Source organism: Trachinotus anak, unplaced genomic scaffold (assembly GCF_046630095.1).
Source record: "Trachinotus anak isolate AG129_WGS33_773 ecotype Australia unplaced genomic scaffold, CSIRO_AGI_Tana_v1 ptg000012l, whole genome shotgun sequence".
Lineage (NCBI taxonomy): Eukaryota > Metazoa > Chordata > Actinopteri > Carangiformes > Carangidae > Trachinotus > Trachinotus anak.
The window spans coordinates 1,647,123-1,673,775 of NW_027273863.1; the positions used below are offsets into that span (position 1 = coordinate 1,647,123).

Below are 26,653 nucleotides of genomic sequence, written 5' to 3' on the forward strand. Positions count from 1 at the left end.
TCTCATTTGATAGGTAGTATATGAAAACAACAACTTCAGTTTTATGGTGAACTTAAAAATGTCTTCATGTGTGTGTCAGTGCTCAGGTGTGTGTGGAGAAGGGAGGATGATGCGTGCAGTGACATGTCGATCATCAGGTGGGTTAGTGATGTCAGAGGAGCAGTGTGACCAATCACTGCGCCCACTGGCCATCTATCCCTGTGGTGACAGAAACTGCGCCCCCCACTGGGTGGAACAGGAATGGCAGCAGGTAAACAAACAAATTTTGACTGGTGGGGGGGTGTGTCTCTCTGTAAAATCAGAGTCAGTCCACACAGATATGTTAAGTTCTGTTTTGTTTGTTTGCTCATGTTTGTGGGTGTGTCAGTGTAACGCTACGTGTGGCCGCGGTGTGCGGCAGCGTCAGGTGGTGTGCGCTGGGCTGGACAGTGGTGTGTTCAAAGAGTTTCCAGACAGCAGCTGTGACCAAAGCAACAAACCAGAGACCAGATCCTCCTGCTTCCAGAGACCCTGCTCCAAGTGGTTCACCACATCCTGGTCCCAGGTAACTTGGCCTGTCTCTCTCTGTCTGCCTGCCTATTGATGCATCAACCAGCCACTTCACTACCATAGTGATCCAAAACCACAGGGGCTATTTGTATGAATCACTGTACCTTCATAAATCCTCTCAAACTGTCTGTGTGTGATGTGTGCACTTTGTTAATGACACTTATATCTTGATTTGTGTGTCCAGCTGTATTTGAACTGATAATATGTAGAGAAAAATGAAAAGTCCTGTTCCCTGCCCCCTCAGTGCAGTAAGACCTGTGGGAGTGGTGTCCAGGTTCGAGAAGTCAAGTGTTACCAGGGGGAGGAGCTGGTAACCAGGGGCCACAGCTGCGACTCTGCCCTCAAGCCAGAAGCCAGACAGAGCTGTGAAATCCAGAGCTGTCCGACAGACGCACCAGGTACAAAAACAAACACAGTGTGTGCGCATTTCCTGGAGCTGATGCAACATTTCAGTGCACTTTCGGCTCCATCAGAGGAGGATAAATGAGCTCTGCATGCGTCACTGTGACAGTGTTTTTCTGCAGTGCCCTAATGAATTAATTCATCATTTTCATGGCCTTTGTGTGTTCATCCAGCAGCGGTCCCGGCAGAATCTGTAGCAGTAGATGACTCCTGCCAAGATAAGCCAACAGCCAACTGTGCCCTCGTCCTGAAGGTGAAGCTGTGTTCCCATTGGTACTACAGAAAGGCCTGCTGCCAGTCCTGTAGGGCACCAAGATCCTGAAGTCTTCACTGTAACCTCTCACCTCAACTCCTCAGCTCCAACCACTGGTACCAATGGTCACACCACATTCTAACCACACTAAAGCCTGCTGCTAGCAACGTGGCCTTATGACATCGACATTTACCTTGTTACTGTTACTCTATCACTGGTGTCAAAGGTCAACCTGTGTTCACTACCTTCTACTTGTGTTATCCCTTTACTCTTGTTCCCTCACGCCAAAAAATACTCCTAAAAAGTAAATATTTTTAAGTATCATCACTACTATAGATAATCCAATCATATTTACTTCCCAGTGCAAAAACAGACAGACCCTCACTTCCTGCTTTGTCCCAGTATTTTACAACTGGACATTTACCTAAAGTACTGAAACCTTACAACCTAACACATCGAACAAGGCTTAAGTCTTCTTCCTGGATTTAGTAGCACATTTAGTGTGCTACTAAATCTATTCACTGACCACCTCCTCCCCAGACAATGTGAAGATAGACTCACTGGGATGTCTGTTCATCTGGTCACTTAACTCAAAAACATAAGATGAAACTGGTCTTTTGATTAAAAAAAAATTCTTCCTCCGGAGTTTATTTCGTCTGTAGCTCCACCCTTCTCACCACCACCAAGGACTCTTCATCTATCCATAACTCAAAGTAACTCCCATCCCTCTTTAAGGTGCTGTTCTGTACAGTCTATATGTCTGTAATCTATCCATTCCTTCACTTCTTTTTAAGGTGCTATGTTCCACTAGAGAGAGTGCATCCAAAGCTCATGAAAGACCTAAAGAAGCTTTGTTGTTAGTGTGGCAACAGACCAGGACGGACTAGACCAGGAAAACACTGTAGCTGAGCCCCCTGAGCCTTGGTCCAGTCCTGTCCTGCTACACACACACAGCCTCATACAGAGAGTTTGGTCAGGCTGTGCTGGTGCCATGCTGGTTTGTAACTATGCTCTTTTTTTCTACCACTGACCAGCTGATCTAAATCACAGCCCACAGCAACACTTCTCCTAAAGAAAGAGCTCTCCATACGTCCCGCAGGTGCTCAGAGTGAGCCTGGGTGTAGCATGTGAAAACTGGCCTCTAGACTACTACGACATCCAGACAGGCACCAGTCGATGGCGAGTGAACCAAATGCAGCAGTAGCTGAAAATCCTTCTGTTTTTCAATGCATACAAAGAATAACACTGAAAATCTAACAGCAGTAATGGTTATATCAACGTAGACCTGCAGTAGCTGGGTCACAGATGCTAACGCTACATCAACAACCAGAACACTCACTTGACAGGCTGAAGCATGGGGCTTCACACAGGGGGCTCATTCACAGACAAACCTGTGGCTGTTTCTTTTATACCTGTGTGTTTGTGTGTTTTCACTTGTATAATGTGCACGTTGTTGAGTTTTGGGGTGCGTGCACGGTGGCTCCTCTTCAGGCAACCTGTGGTTTCTCATACCTCACTTCACTGCACAGGTTCACAAATACATTTATGTGTATCTCTGTAGAGGCACAAGTCTGGCTTTAGTCAAACACACAACATGCACAACTTCACTCCACTGAGTGTTTTACATACACAACTTGCTTGTTTACTGTCTCACTCAGAGTCACATGAGAAGCTCAAGATCAGTTTCACCGCAGCGTGCCTGGAGTAAGACATTTTTAGCCTAGCTTAGCACAAAGACTGGAGGGGAAACTGCTAGCATAGCTACTTCTGTCAACAATGAGACAAATCATCAAACAACCTATTTACACATTTAACTTGACACATAAAGAAACAGAAGAAATTATGTTTTCTGTCTCCAGCAGCTGCTGAGGGCCTGAACTGTGCAGCACCTCAAAACTCTCAACCTCATTGTGGCGTTCTCCGGTGGCTCTTAGACAGACAGTAGCAAGCTATAAAGATAAAACTGATGTTTATCCTCTCATATCTCTCTGGGAAAGATGGCACAAAATGATGGTTTTCCTTTAGAGCAATCAAAAAGATTTTTCTCCAGGAGGCATTTGTATTGTCAGAAATGGGAAATAATGAAGTTAATGCATCTGCAGAACCGGTTATACTCCTGTAGACATTTCAGATGCGATGGATCATATAAGAACTAAATGGAAACACATCACCTGAGTTTCTGTTTGAAAATATAAGACTAGCACAAACACAGCACAACACAGAAATAGCTGAGGAGCAGGAATGTGGTGCTCTGGGTGCCAGTGAAGATTGTTGGGACCAAACTCATCTATTCAATACACTGTGTAAACATGACTGTCGCTGTCGGTCTCTCCCAAAGTGATGTTTACCTGTTGTTATCCTGCCCACAGAGCTGCTGCTGCTGCTGCTGCTGCTGTTGTTGTTGTTGTTGTTGTTGTTTACTGTATCACACATAAAGAATAAAAGACTGGCTGTTTGTGACAAGCACCAGTGTCTGACCTCTGACTGCTGCTCCTCATGGTGGACAAACACTGGACTGACCCTTGCATGTTCACTACTTCCTGAAGAAAGCTTCGGGTTGTGGAGACTATTGAATAAAAACGTGAAGACCTGAAAATCAAGCATCCGACCAGTGTCAGTGATTAACAGCTTAACCATATTAAAACACAGAGATATCAGGGTGCATGCTGGGTTGAATGACTAAGAGAGGGGAGCTGTGTGTGCTAAGCTATCATCAGAAACATGATCTGTTTGTGTCATAATTGACCATTGTGTTGTTCAGAATACTCGCCCCCTCTCACCCCAGCATTGTCAACTTGCATTGCCATGGTTACAAGAGATGGGATCCCAGTGGATGACTCCTTGGTGAAACCAAATCACACACATGAACGCACACTAATTACCCATCTGAACTGGTCTCGACAAGGCACTTTGGGTCTTTGGCTTACAGACGGCTGGTAAGAGGACGTCACGGTGGTTTCACGTCATTTCATTTTCAGATTTTTCCAACATTCAGAAACAGTTCAGCTGCCACTCTGTTGTAGCTGCAGAGGATTCCTGACAAATCTTTGTGTTTGTCTGCGGGAGAAGAGAAGCAGCTCCAGAGAGAAGGTGAGCACTTCCACTTGGACTCATAAAACACACACACAGCTGATGTTCAGCATTTGCAGTGAGAGGATCAGCTGTAACACCTAAGATCTTATACAAAATACATGAAACTTTTACCATCCAGGCAGCTACAAACTCACTTCAGTGGTCTGTGAAAAGTCGATTTGCTGACAGTCTGAGCTCTTTGGGCAGTTACTGTGGTAACATTTTTGCATAAAACTTTGTGAAAGTGACAGGAAATCAGAAATGTAAACAACCATTACACATTTTAAAGGTAGTGACATTACTAGTAATTGTATGAGAATAAATGGCTTCAGACCAAAGCACTAATGACCATGTTATTGCATCATATTCACATTGTCATATTCATGTGGATTAAATCTTCCTGCAGTCATAATTCTTGACCCACTGAAGTTTTACTTCATTTTTTTCATGGAGCCTTAATGTAGTTAGGAAGTTAGTTGAGGTGGCGTTAGCGTAGCCTAACTGTCTTTTTTCTCAGCAGCTTTTACTGTTGCATTAGGACAATGCTTGCAATATTCTATATGTTTTCTTTTTCTGTTTCTGTTTCCTACTAACCAAGTGCTCTGTGTGTATCTAAAGGCTGATATAGCTTATTCCTCTGTGTCATAGAGCGCCATTGTTGTGCACAAACTATTAAACACATCAGGAAGATACACAGCAGCACTCAGATCCTGCACTGTGGTTAAAATATCAGTGCAGCAACGTAAAAACCCTCTGTTACAAGGAAAAGACCTGCATTTAAAATTCTGCGTAAAATGTACTTAAAGTTGCAGTTTGTTAAGTATCAGAAGTTACTTGACTAGTTCAGTTCAGTGGTTTCCAACCCTGGGTTTGGGCCCCTAGGAAGGGTCATCAGATGAGTCTGGCTGTAAGATGAATAAAGGGGCGGGAGAGAAGAAAAAGCAAAGTTCTGATACACATTTTTAAAAACTTTTCTCAAATTATTGCTTTTTGTTAAATGTTGATAAGTTTACGCCTCTATGTCTCAAACCGGTATGTTTTAAATAAAATAATCTGAGAAGCTTTTTAAGGAAATATATCTGTGGTGTAACTGCCAACAACTTACAGCCATCTGAAATGTGGGCCCCAACCAGACTCTGTTTTTCTGTAAGAGGTCACAAGCCAAAAAGGCTGAATCCACCAGATTAATCTATAACAAATAATGAGAATATTTAGTAAAATTGTACTTAAACTCACTATACCAGCAAATCTATGTAGTTACTTTTCACTACTGGTGCTTGGTTTGTTCCTTCATTACCTCAGTGTCCTACTGCCTGGTAATTATTAGAGCACTAAACGTGAAGACTTATAGCTAGGGGAAAAAAAGACTTTAAGAAAACTTTATGACTGAGAAATGGACTAATGCATTGTTGATTTAGGAAAAATATAGAAAAAAGTCATGCTTTATTATTACTATACTGTAGATCTAAGCATAGTTGAATTCACTTTTAAACCCAGACTGGGAACTGTGGAGCATTTGATGTTACTGTTCTGTGGGAACACAACCATCGCCTGTTGAATAAAACCCAGATGGGGCTGCATGTCCATGAGCCTGTGTATGAGCATTTCTGGGAGTTATTACATTCTTAGGAAATTCTTACATTATTGTTTTCTACAAAGCCCATCACTGCAGGTCTCCAAGGGTCTCGCTTCATTTGTGTCTCCTTCCTTTCTTCTTCCTGTTACTGGTGCTACACTCATAATGTGATGTTCCTCTGTGAGACTAACATCTGGCTCTGCTGTGTCCCGTCTGTTACAGATGCCTCTCAAAGCCTCTGTGTCGCTGTTCGTCCTGATGTGTGTGTGCTGTGTGGAAGAATGTGTGTGTTTCCCCAACGGCTCGGTGGCGTTCTCCTGTGGCAACATGATGCCAGTGCACCCGCCCTTCACCCCCTCCACCAGCAGCCCGCCATTCAAACTGTCCACCTCTAGTGCTACCTATAGGCCTGGTGGCCTCATTACAGGTACATGTGTGCTGCAGCGTCCCCATGTACTGAGCATGTCCAATGCAAATCATCATAGGAGCCTAATGAATGACTTACTTTGTGTTCATATGTATGGAAGGCCAGGGATGTCACAGGAAAAGTAATAAAGCATTTCCTTAATTTCATATTTTAATAGTCATTAAAATATGAAATGTAAAAAGAATTTATCAATGAATGATTAATCCACCAATAAATACTTATTAATTCATGAATAAATAATAGACTTTGAAAAACTATGAGAAAAGGTTGTTTAAAAATGGGAATAACTGGATTCCCTTTTCAAGAATTTATAAATTCACTATTAATCCATCAATAAATACTTCAGATGAGCATAAAACATTCATTAAATACACCATTTATAAATACATTTATTAATCAATGAATAAATAATATAATTGTAAAACATTTTTGAAAAGGCCCTTTAAAATGGGAATACATACCTGGATTACAATAATCTTAACATGTAAAGGTAAACTACCTTTTTTTACTAGATTTTTTTGGAGAAATTCCATAAAATTCAAAACAGAATCCTCAGAGTCATTATTTCATTGGAAAGTACAATTTGATTGAAAAAAGGAGTGACAATAAATTAATTTGCAAATTGGTATCTTCTCTTCGTTGTGTTGTCACTTGCAGTTAAAATTTCAAACCAACTCATTTTACCTGGGCAAAAGCATTTAACCACAAAGTGTCTGGTTTAACTGCAGCCAGGTGTCTTTAAAATAAGTCTATGAAATCAGTTGATTTCATGTCATGTAGCTGTGCTGAGATGGAACACACCCGAACGTTTTTTGTGGTTTCTTCATAGATCTGTGACTTGAACGTGTCTCTGCAGTGAAGTCATAATTCAGATGTGATTCAGTCATAAAACTCTGATCACCTGGGAGGACTTTATAGAAATGCTGATTATTAACAGAACACACTGACAATCAAACACCACATTGTATTTTTCTGTATGTATGTTCTCTCTCTCGTCCACCTCCATTCTTCCCCGTCTGTCTCTCTGTGGTCTGTCTCCTCTCTTCACTCTCTAATTCTCCATGACCCCGCCCCCGTCCCAGGAGAGGTGTTAAGTAACAGTTCAGAGGTCAAAAGTCATGTTTGGAGGAATTTACTTTGACCTCACTCCTACCCTCAGCCTCCCTCTTTTTTCTCCTCCAGCATGAGGCGTCATTAACACATTCCAACTGAGACGCTTTTTCTTTTTCCAGACGAGTTGCACATACAGTTTTAAATGGGGCTCAGATGCAAAGAAATCCTCCCCTCTCCTCCCTTTTCTTTCCACCAACATACACACACTTTACCCATAATACCTCTTTCCAACCCCGGTTGCTCCTCACAGCTTCTGTAGTGAGCCTGTGTGATATGACCATGACTCCCTCTCTGTCTCCCTGCAGTGACGGTGGAGGTGGTGAGGAACAGCTCCACACAGTTCCAGGGTTTCCTTCTACAGGCCAGGAGCAGAGACGGACAAGGTACAAGATCCTTGACTGTTGGAGTGTGTACATGTTGATTTGTCATTTAGAAGAGGATATGGACTGTGTGCCTGTGTTTGTCTTTGTCATGACATTAAGGCTCAGTTTCATCCTGGTAAAAGTTTTTGAGGACACCAGTTTTCTGTGTGGATGAACTTTCTGTTTCCGTTTCCAGCTCTGCTGTGGCCTGTAGGAAAGTTCACCAACATTGACTCCACCCAGTTCACTGCACTGCACTGTCAAAACATGGAGGTATGTGTCAATGTTACATTTCTGCTGTTTCTTTGCATCCTGAGGTCTGGATAGTTATTATGTTTGCTACATACATTGCCTACATATACATATATAGCAAACATATAGGAATAAAACATGTCACATCATGTTGCAGAATGTGTTTGCACCACAATACATTTAAAAAAAAAAGTCATGAAACATTGAAAAACTGCAGAAAAGTTGAAGATTTAACTTATTCTTCTATTGCTAAGTGTAATGGATCCCAGTCAACACAAAGGTCATTTTACCAGTTGTTACTATATCATAGTTTTTATCATTGACTCATGTGTAAGAAATTTTTTAATAATTTACCGTGTGTGTGTGTGTGTGTGTGTGTGTGTGTGTGTGTGTGTGTGTGTGTGTGTGTGTGTGTGTGTGTGTGTGTGCAGAACTCAACTGTTAGTCAGGCATCAGGGGCCAGGAAACAGAAGGTCCAGCTGACCTGGGAGGCACCAAGCAACAGTCACTACAGAGAAATCTACTTCAGGTAGATAAAGTCACACACACACACACACACACACACACACACACTCACACTCAAGGGTCATTGCTGACAACACCCACGTGTGGTTCTAATCTGAACCTGAAATCACAGTCCAGACTGATTTTATTAGTGGAAAAGCTTCAACCTGAGTCACATCCAACACAGTGACAGCCCCAGATCTGACTGTATTATACTTGTTGACCTCCTACATCATTCACTGACTCACTTTCATGTCCTTGTTGTTACTGTTGCCATTATTGTTGTCACTGTCATTGTCGTCATCGTCGTCGTCGTTGTTGACAGTGCCACTCTGGTCCAGGACTACACAACATTCTGGGTTCAGCTGAACAGCAGCTCTCTGAGACTGGACAGCAGTGGAAACCCTGCAGCTGGAGTGAGTACTGACTGACTGATTCACTGACTGACTTATCTGGTGCTGACTATATAAGACTGTAAACATTGCTTGTTGTAATGACCAGTTGACTCTTCTTTGGGGTTTTGTTCACCTAGCTACAGGAGCAGGTCTGTTACAGGAGCTCCGATGTGCTTGGACACTTGTTTTAAGCTCTGACGTTTCACAGGGTGGAGAGAGCTCGTCTCCTGTTGCTTTACAGACATTTTATTTAAGTAAATGACTTGTGTAAGCTTATGGTGGCACCAGAGGAAACGTCAGGGGGTCATCATCTGCATCTTGGATTTGGAGAAGGTTTTACACCAGATGTCCTGACCACCTGTACAGACAGGGATCAAACTGCCAACCCGGAGATCAGCAGCCAACCTGCTCCACCAGCTGGACCATGCTCCCCCTCATCTGAGGACCATGAATGTCTGTGCAAAATTTTGTGCCAATGGAATAGTTACTGAGATGTTTGACTGTAGAAGTGATGGACGCACTGATTGATGTACCGTAGCCAGGGACATGGTGCTGCCTGTGTGAAACAACAGCACTGATCTTATTTTAAGTCATATGAGCTTGTTCTAAGAATTCTGGTAGCTGAAAATCTGAGTGTGCTGGCTGCCACGGAAAGCTCATCCCTAACCTAATGTTTTCACCTAAATTTGATGAGGCTTTTTTGCAGAGTGCAGAGCAGAAACAGCTGACTGAGCCGTCTGCTCCACGTCTGAGCTCTGCTGTGATGCTGACATGTTTCTCTTTCCTTCTCCTCAGGTCTCCTCAGCTCTGATCTTCATCAGTCTGCTGAGTATATCTGCCTACTGCTGAGGCGCGCGCACGCACACACACACACACACACTTGTACTTCTATCTTTGTGAGGACATTCATTGACATAATGCATTCCCTAGCCCCTTACCCTAACCTTAACCATCACAACTGAGAGCCTAACCCTAACCCTGACCCTAACCTTAACCTAAACCTAATTCTAACCATAACTCTGAAACCAAGTCTTAACCCTCAACATGTGATTTGAAGGTGTCTCAAAAAGTGAGGACCGGCCAAAATGTCCTCACTTTCCCAAAATGTCCTCACTCTGTTAGTAAAATACTTTTTTTGGTCCTTACTATGTAGCAAGTACACACACACACACACGCACGCACACACGCACGCACGCACACACACACACACACACACACACACACACACACACACACACACACACACACACACACACACAATCCTTACTAACGCTATTGTCCTTCTTCATCAAGCTTCATCATGTCTCTTGTAGAACATGCATGTTGTTAGTGGAAATGGAAACTATTGGGAAATAATTAGAATATTTTCAGTGAGCTTGAAAATAAAAGGTAATTTGCTGAGAATGTTGTTTGACTGTTTTTATTTGATTCTTTAACCAGCTTAAACTTAAATTCAACAAAATACCCGTTTGCCCCTGGGGGGTTGTTATATTATAATGGTGGATTTACCAGGCGGAAAGACAGAGCTCCTCACTGCAGAGGATGTGTGGAGAGGTGTGTGTGCCTGTGTGCATCCTGGTGACCTTTCCAGGGGATTTAATGAAGGTCACGCATAATGGCGTTGCGCTGCGCCACAGCCGCACAGAGCAGACACTTTACATCACAGCCTTTAAATCACTGAACTACTGTGTCACTGGCCTCAGGGGCCCTGGGCCCCATCCTACAGCGTATTGGCTAGTGTCAGGCCGACGCAGTTGTCATTTTCTCATCCAGCGCCGACGCTGTTTAAACAGCAGATACACTTGCACCATCTGAAAATGAGGTGTGGTCAGGTGCACTGTTGGCGCATTGATATCTTGAGACAGTGGAAAGTGACTGACCAACAAAAACCTGATCTGAAGTCAGTGATGAGTGATTCACTGTTTCCACTGCACATCCTAAAGAGAGTAATAAGGCCGTACTGAGGCTCTGTGCCTGGTGCAGGACCCAGGGCCTGAAGCAGAACTCTTCAGAATAGATCATCAGTTCATGAATGCTCCTGTAGGTCTAATTCAATGACTTCACACATGAATTGATTCCAGTTCAAATGAAACATTAATCGTCATGAGTAATGCATTAAGCGTCACTTAATCAGTTGGACATAATCTCATAGACACTACAGTAAAGTGCCAAGCCTCAGCTTTGATCTGAGGAGCTTCACACCTACACTGACAGACCTGAGGGAGAAAAGGCCCAAAGTTTTAAAAGTTATTGGACACTTGGCTCGAACATGACTCCATCCCCAAAGTCATCTGCATGGTGAAGAAAAACTCACAGCGAGTTCAGAGGGTTCACCACAAGATACAAACCCCTGATAAACCTCAAGCTGCAGGCTTCATCATATATGATCTTAAGTTGGCTTGGTCCCAGATTTCATATATCAGCATTCATACCTGAGGAGGGGACTTTGGGGGGATCACAGGATCTTTTTTTTTTAAAAAAGTGCGTGTTGAGAATCTAGTGAAAAAAAACTAAGGCTGGATTTTTATTATGGAAGAATTTCTCAGTCAGGAAAACAGTCGGTCAGGTTTCTACGTTTTCTATCCAACTCACTGTCCTGTACTCAGCACTGCAGACTTGATGATCTGGTTTCCTGAGCCTAAGGAGGCAGCATCATATCTGTGTGACCTCCTCACTCACAAACTGCTGCTGGGATTCCCCCCACTCCACGGGCAGCTCCACCAGGTACCTATTTCTCCTACAGTCAGCGCCGTATCAGTTCATCCTTTACACTCGTGCTCCAGTCTCTGTTCACTGTGATGTTTGTCCCACTGTGTGTGATGTGATGCGTTTGATTCAACAATGAAAATGAAACCAATGAATACAAATATTCAACTCAGGAAAGAAGAATTCTCAGAGACCAGATGATCAAGTCAAGAGGATTTTAAACACAGAACAGTTACACACAGTGACACTGGATGTTTCCAGGTGTTAGTGAAGATACACACTGTGACTTTTCTGAACACATCTTCAGACTACTGACACAGGAGCTGCAACAGTTTGTCCTCTGTGTCTTCTGTTGTCACCAGGTTCCTTCTTTCTTAGAGAAATGCTGATGTTTCATGTTAAAATTCAAGACAAGACACAGACTCATCAGGAGACGTCTACGGCATCGTTACACAGGAAAAAAAGCTACATTCATGCACATGAATGAGTTTTACATTAAGACGCAGCTGGATGATGATGATGATGATGATAAAGACAGGTTACACTGGAGAAATGTTAAACTGCCAAAACAGCTGGAAGACCACGACTGAGGGGTTTTATGTCATGAGTGTAAAGGCATCAGATGGTGGGTTCAGGGAACACGACAGTTTACAGAACTCAGCACATCACTGGTGCTACAGCTGGTGATCAGGTGACTGTAGGTAGGTCACCTGTTCAGACAGAAGGTAGGTGAGGACAGTGAGGAGGTAGGACTCCAGGTGTGAACGCACAGTGACATTATCTCAGTTCTATAAGAATCATGTCTGTTAGACGACGGCTCAAAGTGCTTTAATGCACAGTGAATGGTGTGATTAGTATCATGGCACAGTTCACTGAGAACAGTCAAGAACATGGTACTAATGACAAAATGTCTTTAAAATCGGTTAAATCCCACTTCACCGAATTAAGTCAGAGATTTTTGAGTTGACTCTGGTCTGGAGCTAAAGCAGCCACCTCCTGATCTTGACTTTCTTTCTGTCCAATGTGGTTTGATGATTTTCTCTTTTTGAGAAGGTCAGATTAGTAAATGCAGATTTTCAGGTGAACACAGGAGAGAAACTGTCCTGTCGAAGAGATACATCTGTATCAAACACTGTGTTGGTGTGTTTTAAACACTGTCAGGTTCAGGATCAGGATCAGGTTCAGGATCAGGTTCAGGTGGTATCTGTAGGTTTACAGATGATTCAGGTCCTTGATATAAACATGAAGCAGGAGAGTGACCAAAATACTGTATTGATTACTAACACTAAAGCTGACTGGCACCATATCTGCTCTGAAGCTGCTACTAGTTTCAAAGAACTGCTGTGAATATGCTGCATTTATGTCACATGAGAAAAGAAGAGGAAACAGTTCACGTTAGGTTTCAGCTGGAGAACTGAAAATACAGCAAATCTAAGCTCAGTGCAACATGGGAACTCAGGCCTCAGCAATAAAGGCCAGCAATCATAAGGAAGTTGTTTAACGGAGAGAAGCTTTAACTAACTAGTCACCTGACCATCTGTGTGAAACTAACACTGACTGTTGAGCTGCGATGCATGAACTCAAACAGATCCTCGCTCAGATGTGTTAAAGTGAACCAGAAGTTAAACAAGTCAAAACAATGTCCATCAAATTTCCCACTACACATAAACGCAGCATGAAAATCACTCTGATCACTCAGCAAGAGGTCGGAGGTCACGACTGACCCTGGTGATTCACAGACTGAATCGCTGTTGTGTCTCCTCAGTCAAACTTCAGCCCGCAGACGTCTGCTGCTCTCAGCTACGACAGGAAGTGTGACACCAGGGGCCGCAAAGGTCATCTAGAGGTCATGGAGGACCTCCAGCACAGTGGCCAGAGACCAAGCCTGGGTCTCACAGCTGAATGGGCAGTACTGGCCGTTCTCATTGGTCAGTTCTGGCAGACCCTTCCACGGAGACCTGAGGGAGCAGAGGACAAGAGGAGGGTTATCAAAATGTACACAGCTCCACAAACACAGGAGGATGAGGATGAGCAGGAGCAGGAGGAGGAGGAGGAGGAGGAGGAGCAGGAGCAGGAGCAGGAGCAGGAGCAGGAGCAGGAGCAGGAGGTGATGAGAGACAGTCGTACTTCTCCAGGTGGGTGTAGTGCCGGGACAGAACATTTTTGACCAGGGTGACGGTTCTGGTGTAGGTTTCCTCTCCCAGCTTCTTGGCAAAGTAGAGTTTGGCACGCAGGAAGTAGCCTACCGGCCACAACCACTCCTGCACACACACACACAGACACACAGATAGAGAGAGACAGTGAGTTCCAGTGTGTGTTGCAGCGCAGCAGAGACAGGAACCACTGTGTCAGTGCTCCTCCTCTCCCTTTTAACCTCCTGTGAGAAGAACTGAGAGTTAGTTGCTGTCTCCTGGAGATGATGTAAGTGCTGTCTCAGTCAATCAGAGCACTGTATAACATGTGCCTCTGGCATGTTACATTAAATACATCATCTGAGCTTTAAATGGTTCCTACATCTAAACTCAAAACCTTGGAATATAAAATTTTATTTTGTCAGTAATTTTATCTTTATTTTTATTTTTTTAAAGTGAACACATTTTTGTTATGATGTTATTTTATATCTCATATTTAGTGCTAGGTTACACAGTATCCAAGGTAACAACGCAGCAAAATAAAGTCCATTACTGTGGGAACAAGTCGGCAGGCTTGTGTCCCTCAGGTGAAATCTGTAAATCTGAATCTATTCATGTATATCCTATCAGAGAGAGGAACAATCACTGTCTGTGTGTCTTCATTCATCTTTCTCAGAAGCGTCTTTATATAATTTATAATAGAAATGTTTTGATCCTGGTAGAGTTAAACTGTTGGTCATATGATTTATTAGTTAACGGTTCCTGAACCTGCTACAGTTCACTCATTAGTGTTTTAAGTTTCCACCGGGCTCGTATCCTACAGATCCTGAAGAGCCTGTAAATGATACAGAGGTCAGTGAATGGACAGTGGAGCTGTGTGTGTCTCCTTGTTGGAGCCAACCAGTCAACTGCCAGCTGTGAGTTCAGCACGTCTTTAACACAACGCAGAGAGAGATGTGACAGGCTGTTGTTATATGTGTATCTGTCCTAACTTTTGACTGGTAATGTAGACATTCAGGAGTGGACTGGACTCTGGAGGCTTGAACCATGTGGATTGACTGTTATGAACCTACACTGAGCCTCAGTAGCAGCAGGGCCTGGTCTCACTCACCGGTCCCTGGTGGTAGTTGAAACCTTTTGCCAGGTTGTAGTTGTCATTGTCCAGGGCGTTGTCATAGACACCACAGTACACCATATCACTGGGACAACACAAATACAATATGAGACTCTTCATCAGATATGATCATAACACAAACACATCCAAGCTAAAAAAAGGTGGTTGGCTGAAAAACACAGACACAGACACAGACACAGACACAGACACAGACACAGACACAGACACACACACACAGACACACACACACACACACACACACACACACACACCTGGCTCAGTGCAGAGCTCCAGTTTTCACTTATTCACTGCACAAAAAAACCTGGTGACGTTCAGAGCACCACTGCTCTGAGAGCAGTGAAAACTGGAGCCCTGCAGTGTTTGTTTGTTTCTCATGATACAAACACAACAACAGTAACATTTACCACAAGAGACAAAAGAACACAACTGCTTCTCCTGCTCAAGAATAAAATGACTGATCCTTCCACTACAGTTACTATTTAACCTTGTTTAGTTGAAGTTGTCAGACGCAGTTTCTTTTATGTGGAGGGATACAGACAGTAGGTTGACCGTGTGTGTGTGTGTGTGTGTGAAGATGTATTACTCAGGGTCTAGTGTCTTCATTCCCAGTGGTCCCAGTAGTTTCTTCTCAGCCACGTCCAGAGCGTGCCAGGCTCTGTCCACTGTGAACAGCTCCGGAGCCTTTAACAACAGACATCAGGTCAACTGACCAATCACGGCTCAGACATCATCAAACCCTAACCTTTAAGCAGTAAAATGAAATATTTATTTATAATTATGGTTTCCATGCTTTCCACCTACCACCACCATGGCGATAGTGAAATTGGGTCTCAGCTGATAGTCACACCAGGGGCTGGAGGCCCCATAGCTGTCTTTGTAGATGCCTTTTTTATGCACCAGATCAGGGTGTTTCTCGTTGGGGTCCTTTGGGTCCCCAGACACCCAGAAAGCAGTTTCAAAGGAGTTCTGGAGCTGCTGGTTCCACTGGGAGTAGGAAACGAAAACTTCTTTACCTGGAACAGAGTAACAGAAAATGAAAAGTTGGGTTATTGTACAAATGTAAAAAAATTGACACACACAAGGAGGGAAAATTGGACCATTAGGCTGAATACAACACCAAATTAATATGCAGGTTAGACAGAGGAGTGATTTTTTTATTGAGGGAGAAAGGATAAGGACCATGGAATGATATGTATTAGTGAGTTATTGCTTTAAAACATATAATCAAAAAACTCAACCGGATAACTCTGGCTCCCAGGTTGTTTTTATAGTTTTTTAATATCTGAAACCATCTTTTACTGTAAAATTCATGCAACAATAAATAATAATAAAACAACTGTGTAAAAGATAGTTCGTTTTATAGTTAATAAAAGTAATGCTTGTTTTTTTTTTTAATACCTAGGAGTCTTTTAAGCGGTTGGTTATGATGTTTTTATATAAAGATAAAAAAGCAATTGTTTATAAAAACTTTGATATAAAAGAAACTAACTTATTGTTTTTCATTTAGTCCTTTTGGATCTATAGTTTCCAATGTGTTTATCCACTCTCTCTCTTTTCTTTTTCGTAAGGATCTCGACCAGTTATTGTTATTTTCTAGTCCCAAAAAGATATAATTATAGGGACCATGGTTTCTGAGGTGATTATAAAGAATAGTACAGTTTTGTGTTTTATTGAGTTGATATGTATGTTGATAGATCCTTGTTTTTAAACTGTTGCCTGTCTCTCCTACATATATTTTCTTACAGGTTGTGCACTGAATTGCATATACTACATTCCTGACGTCCTCTTTAAAGCTCTGTCTGATGGGAGCACCTTTGTCAGAGAATGTATTCCCTATAAAGAGTATGTTAATAAATTTGGGGTTGTTTGAGCGTGGTCTTTCTTGTTTTTCCATAGCTGTGTGTACTAGGATGTTCTTCAGATTCTTGTTTCTCCTGTAGGCAGTGATCATCTTAAAATCTCCCAGTTCCTGGATCTGGTTTTGTGCTTCCTGGAAATGGGTTTTCAAAGCAGAGTTTAATTGTGACACATGTGGTGAATAAGTGATTACAAAAGGTACGACAGGCATGTTATGTTTCCTGCTAGTGTATTCCCCAGATGATTCGAACAGTCTCCTCACCTCACTCTTAATAGCTCTGAGAAACCTGGCTGAGTAGCCTCTCGGTCTCAGAACTGTAAATAGAGTGTTGGTGGCAGTTTCTACATCCTGTTTATGGGTGCAGATTCTGTGAAATCTGATAAGTTGTGATTTTATGAGACCTTTATATGTATGACGGGGATGAAAGTTAGTCTTATGGAGTAAGGCATGCCTGTCTGTATCCTTAAAGTGCACTCTGGTGGCTAAACCCTTTGAACTGTGATTAACATCACAGAAGAAAGCTTGTGTGTCCAGGAATTCCACTTGGTGTGGTTGGATATTATGTTTGAGGGAGATTTTAGGATGGTGGTTGTTTAAAATTAGCATAAAATCATTAAAATCTGCCAGTGAATGAGGCCATATTCCAAAAATGTCATCCAAGTATCTTAAATAGAGGCCTGGTGTTTTCCTGCATTTTTGGAATGCTGTCTTTTCCCAGTCTGCCATATAGATGTCCGCATAAGCCGGTGAGTACTTACGGCCCATGGCGCATCCAGAGACCTGCAGGAAATATTTGCCATTAAATTCGAAATCGTTTCTCTCTAGTGTGAGTTTTAAAAGGTCTAAAATAAACTCATCAGGACGAGAGGGATTAGGATTCCTGCTAAAAACTTCAGCCACAGCTTTCAGAAACAGCGTTGTGTCTATGTTTGTATACAGAGAGTCAACATCGATGGAAAAGATAAAAGCATTAGTGCATGTTTGTATATTTTTCAATTTATTGACAAAATGATATGTATCTTTCACATAACTTGGATGTTGTTGCAACAGTGGATTCAAAAAGAAATCAATGTACTCCGTGATGTTATACGTCTCCGAGCCACAGTCGCTGATGATGGGTCTGCCTCTGGGGATGACGTGTGGAACTGGCCACGATACAGAAGATTTGTGGATTTTAGGCAGCAGATAGAATAGGCATGGGCGGAAATTATCTGGACCCATAAGGTGAGTTTTTTGTTTGTCATTTATGAATTTGTCCCTATATAACTGTTCTACTCTGTCTCTGACGATGGTTTGTGTTTCAGGCTGGAGTAAGTACTGTAAAGGTTTGTAATAATGGATGTCACTGAGTTGTCTATTGGCTTCTTGTAGATAATGTACCTTGTCCTGTATGCAGATTTGGCCTCCTTTGTCTGCACCTTTAATAATGATGTCAGGATTACTGGCGAGACTGGCAAGCGCTCCTCTCTCTGCCTGGCTGATGTTTTGCTTGCCTGTGTGGTGCGGCTTAAATTGGCAGAAGGCTGCAATGTCCTCTTTAATGAGGTTCTGAATGGGAGAGGACACTGCTTCCAATTTCAGTTCCCAATGTGATGACGTAATGAAAGGTACAGATTCCTGTTGTTTGTTATAATCAAAGTAGTCTAATAATTTTAGACGGCGATGACACAGGTGGAGGTCTCTGCGTATTTCTAGATGAGCTGGTGGTTTGGGCGTGGGTATAAAAGTTAATCCTTTTTCAAGAATTTCAATTTCCGCCCTGTTTAAGAAGAAGGACTGGCTTAAATTAACTATATTTGATGATGAGGGGAGTGCGTTAACAGCATTTTCCCTTCTTACATGTTTAATTTGGCCAGCCAATGTTTGAGGATCTTGTCTGCCGTCTCCTTTGTCCAGTGGATTGGATCGTTGGGATTGACAACGAAATCTGGTCTGTCAATATGGGTAAGGAAGTTATACTTAAGCCTGATTTTTTTATTCATTTCTGAGATTAATACTTGTTGGTTTTCTGGTATCTTATTCAAGTAATGAACGATGGGGACATGAATTAGGGTTAGGTTAAGGTTAGGGTTAGGGTAAGGCACTCAGTTGTGATGGTTAAGGTTAGGGTAAGGGGCTAGGGAATGCATTATTTCAATGAGGGTCCTCACAAAGATAGAAATACAAGTATGAGTGTGTGTGTGTGTGTGTGTGTGTGTGTGTATACTACCGTCTCTGTGTACTTTAGCTCCATCATAAGGGAACATTCCTTTGGTGTGGAGCTCCACCACCCAGCGAACAGTTGATTTACTGAGACCAACAATCTCCACCGCTGCTCCGTCCCTGGACAGAGTCACACAGAAAACTGACTGTTATCTGTTTTTATTGATTCATTTATGATGATTTCATTTATATTAATAAAGTCATTTATATGAATAAAGTCACAATTTCTAATGAACAACATCAAAATCTAAGATATTCAATTACAATCATGTAAATTCAAAAATAAAATCTGACGCTCCTGGAAAACTGAGAGTCTGGCCGCTGTTGAGCAGCTGGTTAGAGGTGATGTGTGTGTGTGTTTGTCTTACCTCGGAGTAGCCGGCATGCCTTTGTTCCTGGCTCTCTCGCTCTCTCCCATCTTGTCCATCCATGTGCCGCAGTTGAAGCGGTTCCCTCCACTGACAAAGCCTGTGGCTGGATCCACTTTAGCAAACAGGTTGAAGCCTGCTCAGGAAGACGTACGGTGTTAAAACACAGAGCAGTCTGCTCACTGCTGTTTACAGAAGAGTCTGTGTAGAACTAGAAAATGATTTGTGATGTTTGTTGATACAGTAAAACTTAAGTATTCAAACCAGAACTGAACCTCCACCTCCTCCTGTATCGTCTCATACTGGGAGATCTCTGTGAACATTACACTGTACTCAGCATGTGTATCTCTCTCACACACACACACACCCACACCCACACCCACACCCACACCCACACACACACTTACCTTCATCTCTCATGTTCATGTCTATCTTGGGTCCAGCGTTTCTCTCTCTGAAGGAAATTCCTTCCAAGTGGCGCTGCAGAGCCTCCTGGATCACATCATACAGAGGCTGCTCCTGTACGCACACGCAAATAAAATATATTAGGCATGTGAATACACATGTTTGAGCATCTGTGTGTGAGAGTGGTGGTTTAAAAATGAAATTTGAAAATGTTGGTGGTAGTATAGTACATACCACCTCTCCAGGTTTACAGGGCTCACAGTCATCAGTAGGGTACATGCGTGTAACTGGGCAGCGGAGGATTTCATGTCCTTGGGGAACGTGGGTAGCGTAGTCCTGAATGAAACCAGTGCGTCATCAATAATAACATAATGACATGACTCTCCTCATCCATTTCTATTACTATTATACTCATAAACCTTTCAGTGTAACGTTTCAGATTATGGGGTTAGGGTTAGGGTTAGGGAGGGGTACTTTGTTCTTAGTGTTTCTGGAAAAGAGGCACTAAGGACTGTGTGTGTGTGTACCTGGATGCACTGCAGCCACCACCACACAGCATCACGGCAGTTGTATCTGGCACAGCGACCCTCACCCAGCAGGTTGGGGATCAAACCGTGGCGCAATGTCCCCGCGAAGGCCAGGATAATATTACTAAACCAGGAGACAAAATGTTTGTTTTTAGATTTGAAAATAAAATCAAAACAAGCAAAATGAAACTTATATATTTCTATAGTCAAAGCAGTTCATGCACACACACCGAGCCTCAGTGTGTCTCCCAGTGAGCAGCATGAGTCCTCTGAGGGCGATGAAGGTGTCTCTGCCCCAGCAGCGGAAAATCCCAGAGGAGAAGTGAGGAAGACCTGAAGAACCAAACAAACAACCAGTCAATCAATCAATCAGCTGACTGTACTTTTCCACACTGTAAATACTGAATCTTTATCTGGATTTTTCAAATCAAAGCTTGGCAGTTTTTAATTTTAATTTCTTACATGATTATTTTCATTTTATTTTCTCTTAACTAACAAAAGAAACATGAAGTGTCTTGTTGTACCTGCAGCCAATGAGACGCAGCACTGCTCCTTCTCGCCTGTGATTGGACTGATGCGATAGGGAACATCGTCTAACTTCACAGACAGGGGAGGGAGGGCGGGGAAGCGCCCCACTCCACACATCTGAAGTGAACCTAGCGCCAGGTGATGAACGAAGGTGGAGCCATTCTGGACGAAACTGTTTGGACAGAGAGAAAAATGTCACTTTACTAAAACAAATCAGTGTCAGATTTTATTCACATTAACAGCACAGCTGCCTCTGACTCTCCCACCTCGACATGTGTTTGTAGGTGGCATCCAGGGCTGTCATGTAGGTCGACACCAGGATGGCGTCAAAGTAACAGGGGATGAGGTAGCGGGGGATGTGCTTCAGGTAGTTAAACATGGCTGCCAACCACTGACCCACCTGTGAACCCACAGAAACAAGTAAGACAGTTAAAACCAGAACTACCTGTGTGGCTAGATGAAAAATATTTGTGTAATTTGGGTGAGTTGACCCTTTAAGGGTGTCACATCGTCACCTGAGACAGTGGTCCCTCCCTGTGTATCAGTCTGTTAGAGACAAAGTCTATCAGCCAGTCTCCTTGTCTGAGGTTAGAGCACACAGGATGACCCAGGTCGTTGTTTGGACGGATATCAGCCAACACTGACATCAGACCTGCAGAGAGACGACAACTGTTTTTACACTCTGTCACAGACACACACAGGAACAAATACACAGTCAGTCATCAGTGTGAATACAAAGTCATTTTGGCCAAGACTCTAAATGTCGTTTCATGTTCCACACAGAGCAAAATTCATTCAAACCCCTGGGTGATGATTCTGTCCCCCTCTATTCGCCAAAGTTATATCCAAACGTTTTAAAACAAGTCATACATATAACAGAGCAGGATGTCCAGCTGCTCTGTCCAGCCTTCTTTGATGCAAGGTATAACACATGAGTATGGCCTACATTTCTCGGCAGCTCTTGCTTATTATTTGAAGGTGCCTCGTTTGTACTGTGTGTGTATGTGTGTGTGTGTGTGTGCGGAGATGGGTAAAATCACTGCAGGTCAGAAGCAACAGAGATAATGTATATTATGATTTGGCGCTATACAAATAAAATTGAATTGAATTGAATTGAATTTACGTTTGTCACTACTATGAGATATTTAAGTTTTCTGGTTATAGGTTTGATGATAAGCATAGTTTTAGTTGTAGATGCTGTTTGGACCTGGTTTTATTTTTTATTCCACATTTACCTTGCAGTCCAGCATATTTGAGGCTCTCCCATCCTGGGATGCTGTAACAGCCTCCTCCGTCCTCCTGTTCCTCTGAGTCACAGCGAAACAGCAGGACATTGAGGTCTGCCAACGTCAGCTGCGACATCAGCCTGTGAAACACACACAACTTTAAAATAAAAGTTCACATTTACAGATTTACCAAATGAAATACTGTGTCTATGTGCTGCTTTTTCCTTATTCCTGTACTGTATGTATATATGCTCTGTATGTTCTGAGATTTTCTGTTACCCCCAAGACTGCACTATTCCATCAAATGGAAAGTTACTCAATGTTGTGTATAATTTCATACAATTCCCCAAATTACCTAAAAACTCTTCTAAATTCTCCTTCTTTGATTTACAGCTTACAAACAGATTAAACAAGTTCTGCCCTGATTCTGCTTTGAACTCATCTGACATTATCAAATTCATGATGGACACTAAAAAATCTACTGCAGCAGAACTGATCAAAGAGTTAATGTCTTGTTTATTTCATGCATTCTTCTCCTGTGTCAAGCCTGGCGCCTACATTACCCAGAATGCAAATAAATCACCAACAGCTCAGTCAGAAATTTGTGTGTGTTTTAGTAGCGGCAACTAATGTAGACTACAAGACTCCAGCAGAGATGAGGAGGGGGCTGCAGAGGTCTGGTACAGTCACTTTCTCTCTCCACATTGTTTTTCCTCCTCAGACTTCATGTGTACTCACTGTGCCAGAGGCTTCTGCAGAGCGTCTGGTGTGTTTTCATCTGTGATGCTGCCTTTTCTGTACTTTGGGCTGAACTGGGAGAGATAATATCTCAGCACCCCCACCAACTTCTGGGCCTTGGGGTCCAAACTCACCCTGAGAGGAGGAGAGAGAGAGGGACAGGAAACAGCTGATCAGAATATACAGTGTCAGTACATTTACTTTTAATAAACCATGGATGGAAAGATGCAACACACACACTCACCAGCCACTTTATTACTGTTCAACTGCTCGTCAACGCAAATATCTAATCAGCCAATCACATGGCAGCAACTCAATGCATTTAGGCATGTAGACATGGTCAAGACGACCTCCTGAAGTTCAAACCGAGCATCAGAGCGGGGAAGAAAGGTGATTTTTTTTTAACATGGTTGTTGACAGACGGGCTGGTCTGAGTATTTCAGAAACTGCTGATCTACTGGGATTTTCCCACACAACCATCTCTAGGGTTTACAGAGAATGGTCAGAAAAAGAGAAAATATCCAGTGAGTAGCAGTTCTCTGCGAGAAAATGCCTTGTTGATGCCAGAGGTCAGAGGAGAATGGCCACACTGCTTCGAGCTGATAGGAAGGCAACAGTAACTCAAATAACCACTCGTTACAACCAAGGTCTGCAGAGGAGCATCTCTGAACACACAACATGTTGAACCTTGAAGCACATGGGCTACAGCAGCAGAAGAACACACTGGGGGCCACTCCTGTCAGCTAAGAACAGGAAACTGAGGCTACAGTTCACACAGACTCAACAAAACTGGACAATAGAAGATTGGAAAACGTTGCCTGGTCTGATGAGTCTCGATTTCTGCTGCAACATCAGATGGTAGGGTCAGAGGTCAACAACATGAAAGCATGGATCCATCCTGCCCTGTATCAATGGTTCAGGCTGCTGGTGGTGGTGTAATGGTGTGGGGGATATTTTCTTGGCACACTTTGGGCCCCTTAGTACCAACTGACCATCGTTTAAACCCCACAGCCTACCTGAGTATGTTGCTGACCATGTCCATCCCTTTATGACCACAGTGAACCATCTTCTGATGCTGCTTCCAGCAGGATAACGCACCATGTCACAAAGCTCAGATCATCTCAAACTGGTTTCTTGAACATGACAATGAGTTCACTGTACTCAGATGACCTCCAGAGTCACCAGATCTCAGCCCAATAGAGAACCTTTGGGATGTGGTGGAACAGGAGAGTCACATTATGGATGTGCATCTGACAAATCCACAGCAACTGTGTGATGCTGTCATGTCAATATGGACCAAAATCTCTGAGGAATGTTTCCAGCACTTTGTTGAATCTATGCCATGAAGAATTAAGGTAGTTCTGAAAGCAAAAGGGGTCCAACCTGGTACTAGCAAGGTGTACCTAATAAAGTGGCCAGTGAGTGTATATTGACTTTTTCTGTTACAGTTTGTGTGTTTGTGTGTGTGTGTTTCACCTGAAGGCGATGACGCTGCCAGGAGTCAACTTCTGAAAGGTGATTTCCTGCACAAACTCTGACCGACCTTTAGATGTCACCCCAGCCTGCTTCACCACTGTGCTCTCCTTTAACTATATTACATGTCACAATTATTTTATTAATGTGTTCATTCACTTTAGTCATACACAGGATTACAATGATCCCACAAATGTTCAGAGTAACTGATATTTGCTAAGATACAATATCATGATATTTCCTGCCATTTGTACATATATAATCATATAATATCATACACTGATATCATACATATTACCCAAGCCTGATTAGAGTAATATTCACCGATATATGCTCTTTTAGTTCCACAGTATATTCTGGCATGCCGTTGATAAAGTTGTTATTCTTCTTATAGCTCCCAGCATGCCTTTCTACTGTCCTCGCCTCCAGTACCACTTCCTCTATCTTCCCTGGAGGGAGGGAGAGAAATATTTTCAGCTGTGGGAAAACTCTGTTAACATCTCACCTGGTTATGTTCAAGTTGAATAAAAAATAAAAACAGTGTAGGAAAGTTAAGACAGATGTGAACAACTGTGGAGATACTGCTACTAAAATACTCAGAAACACATGTTTGATTCCTAACATGACTGTGGTCATGTTATGGTCATACCAGGTATGAACATGGGTGGAACGTTGGTGCTGTACTGGTGGGTTTTGGGGTTCCAGAAGGCGGTCCTGGACACGGCCACCACAGACTGGTGGGTGCTGGGACAGTGGCGAGTTACTGCAACAATGTCTGCATCTACCTGGTCCACATACACCTGATGAGGAAGATGTTCAGAGATTAAACTCTGGCACGATGTTCACTGACAAGTGATCTCTGGGAAACACAACAATTGGCATAAAGCACTATGAACTGACATGAGGCCGATGGCGGTTTGAGTGTGTGTGTTGTGTACATGCAGCTCACTGCAGTCCTGTACCTGTATGAAGCCCTGGGAAGCCAGTTCCTGGTGCAGCTTGTTGAGAGCCAGTTTTCCAGCTATGATGCCAGTCTGGAATCCAACCTCACCAGGGGAGGTGGGGGGGGCGGAGGGGTTCCACTTGGGGTAGAAACGCTCCTCCTTCACCACAGAGATCTACACACACACACACACACCTTACGTAGGGTATCACATATAATGGTACTAATTCATCATATTTTTCTGTTTCCCTGCTGTAAAGCAAAGAAGTTCATATAAGCAAGTGTGTGTCACTCATTTACTAGTTCCCACAGTCAGTTCTGGAGGATCAGTGTTTTTTGAGTTTGGATCAAAATAATTTCTGTGTTAGAAAATAATTATTTTCAAATCTTTAATGAGAAGAAAACCACAGAATGAGGCAGAAAACAGCAAGCAAGTCTGATCAAAAGGCTGCTGCTTGAGACAGACTACCTAAGTCAGGGGTCGGCAACCTTAAACACTCAAGGAGCCATTTGGACCTGTTTCCCACAGAAAAGAAAACACCGGGAGCCACAAAACCTTTTTTACATCTAAAATGAAGATAACACTACATATATTGTTTTTTACCTTTATGCTATGTATAAAGAAACTATAGTGTGTTGCATTTATGAAGTCAATGAACTGCTACAGAGAAAATGAAATTTTATTTCTGCATGCAGCAAAAACATTTTGAACTCTGAAAAAAAAGACGCTTAGTTGAAGGTTACTTTCAAATAAAACACTCAATGTCTATTTGAGTTCTCCTCGTCAGCAGTGAAAGCAAATGAATCTGCCCACATAGCATTAAACGTTCTGTTTTCTTCAAAAACTTTTCTTTTCTTGGATTTATCCATGGTTGGCCTACCGGGGGTCGAAAAGCTCAATAAATCGCGTGCCGGTGGGTGTCCCACATCGGCAGTTGTGATGCATATTTTGAGCAACAAAAAATTAAACACGTTTTATTTTAATGTTACAAGATCACCATAATCTTCAAATTTAGAATAACATTTAAAATACTAACGAACTAAAATAAAATAAATTTAAATTAAATACTTATTATTCAAAGCCACAGGGAGCCGCAGCAGAGGGTTGAAAGAGCCACATGCAGCTCCAGAGCCGTGGGTTGCCGACCCCTAAATTCAATTCAATTCAATTCAATTTTATTTGTATAGCACCAAATCATAATATACATTATCTCACTTTACAGGGTAAGGTCAAGACCTAAAGAGAAAAACCCAACAGTTCCCACAAAGAGCAAGCACTTGGCGACAGGGGGGAGGAAAAACTCCCTTTTAACAGGAAGAAACCTCCAACAGAACCGGGCTCAGGGTGGGCGGCCGTGTGCCTTGACCGGTTGGGTTTAGGAGAAGATAAAAAGAGTGGGTGGAGGGAGGAGAGAGGAGAGAAGAGAGAGAGAGAGAGAGACCAGGAACAGCTGTGTAGGTAATGGTGTTATCAATAATAATGACAGGTAACAGTGGTTAATAGTAA

At 42.7% G+C, this 26,653-nt stretch overlaps 3 protein-coding genes across 6 annotated transcripts in view; 2 read left to right on the forward strand and 1 right to left on the reverse strand.

Annotated features, from left to right (window-relative positions):
- The window catches only part of LOC139628715 (ADAMTS-like protein 2), a 24,340-nt gene extending 20,536 nt beyond the window's left edge, over window positions 1–3,804 (forward strand). For 2 of the 3 annotated variants that reach the window (XM_071490701.1, XM_071490703.1), the window contains 4 exons: window positions 80–250; window positions 368–544; window positions 794–947; window positions 1,125–3,804. In XM_071490701.1, the coding sequence (XP_071346802.1) occupies window positions 80–250; window positions 368–544; window positions 794–947; window positions 1,125–1,273 (651 nt within the window). In that variant the 3' untranslated portion in view covers window positions 1,274–3,804. The remainder of the gene's footprint in view (window positions 1–79; window positions 251–367; window positions 545–793; window positions 948–1,124) is intronic. The other variant, XM_071490702.1, reaches the window with a different exon arrangement.
- On the forward strand, window positions 1,180–10,309 carry LOC139628721 (putative defense protein 1). The gene is made up of 9 exons (XM_071490712.1): window positions 1,180–1,320; window positions 3,966–4,140; window positions 4,228–4,294; window positions 6,075–6,279; window positions 7,698–7,775; window positions 7,951–8,027; window positions 8,438–8,535; window positions 8,836–8,926; window positions 9,701–10,309. The coding sequence occupies exons 2-9, from the start codon at window positions 4,010–4,012 to the stop codon at window positions 9,752–9,754; spliced, it is 801 nt and encodes a 266-aa protein (XP_071346813.1). The 5' UTR covers window positions 1,180–1,320; window positions 3,966–4,009; the 3' UTR covers window positions 9,755–10,309.
- Window positions 10,310–11,812: 1,503 nt separating this feature from the next.
- agla (amylo-alpha-1, 6-glucosidase, 4-alpha-glucanotransferase a) overlaps window positions 11,813–26,653 on the reverse strand; it is a 42,586-nt gene continuing 27,745 nt past the window's right edge. For both annotated transcript variants that reach the window (XM_071490699.1, XM_071490698.1), the window contains exons 16-35: window positions 25,166–25,321; window positions 24,853–25,003; window positions 24,528–24,652; window positions 24,207–24,319; window positions 22,731–22,865; window positions 22,002–22,132; window positions 21,282–21,418; window positions 21,033–21,166; window positions 20,763–20,938; window positions 20,469–20,571; window positions 20,239–20,362; window positions 19,946–20,047; window positions 19,714–19,825; window positions 19,307–19,442; window positions 18,946–19,058; window positions 15,680–15,891; window positions 15,462–15,559; window positions 14,855–14,942; window positions 13,739–13,872; window positions 11,813–13,569 (exon numbers count right to left, since the gene is read on the reverse strand). In XM_071490699.1, coding sequence (XP_071346800.1) covers window positions 13,452–13,569; window positions 13,739–13,872; window positions 14,855–14,942; window positions 15,462–15,559; window positions 15,680–15,891; window positions 18,946–19,058; window positions 19,307–19,442; window positions 19,714–19,825; window positions 19,946–20,047; window positions 20,239–20,362; window positions 20,469–20,571; window positions 20,763–20,938; window positions 21,033–21,166; window positions 21,282–21,418; window positions 22,002–22,132; window positions 22,731–22,865; window positions 24,207–24,319; window positions 24,528–24,652; window positions 24,853–25,003; window positions 25,166–25,321 — 2,598 coding nt within the window. In that variant the 3' untranslated portion in view covers window positions 11,813–13,451. The remainder of the gene's footprint in view (window positions 13,570–13,738; window positions 13,873–14,854; window positions 14,943–15,461; window positions 15,560–15,679; window positions 15,892–18,945; window positions 19,059–19,306; window positions 19,443–19,713; window positions 19,826–19,945; window positions 20,048–20,238; window positions 20,363–20,468; window positions 20,572–20,762; window positions 20,939–21,032; window positions 21,167–21,281; window positions 21,419–22,001; window positions 22,133–22,730; window positions 22,866–24,206; window positions 24,320–24,527; window positions 24,653–24,852; window positions 25,004–25,165; window positions 25,322–26,653) is intronic.

Coding starts and splice junctions, on each gene's coding strand:
- LOC139628721 (XM_071490712.1), top strand. CDS start 4,010: ATGGTTACAAGAGATGGGATCCCAGTGGATGACTCCTTGGTGAAACCA. Junction 8,028..8,437: donor TGCACTGTCAAAACATGGAG/GTATGTGTCAAT, acceptor GTGTGTGTGCAG/AACTCAACTGTTAGTCAGGC. Junction 8,927..9,700: donor GTGGAAACCCTGCAGCTGGA/GTGAGTACTGAC, acceptor CCTTCTCCTCAG/GTCTCCTCAGCTCTGATCTT.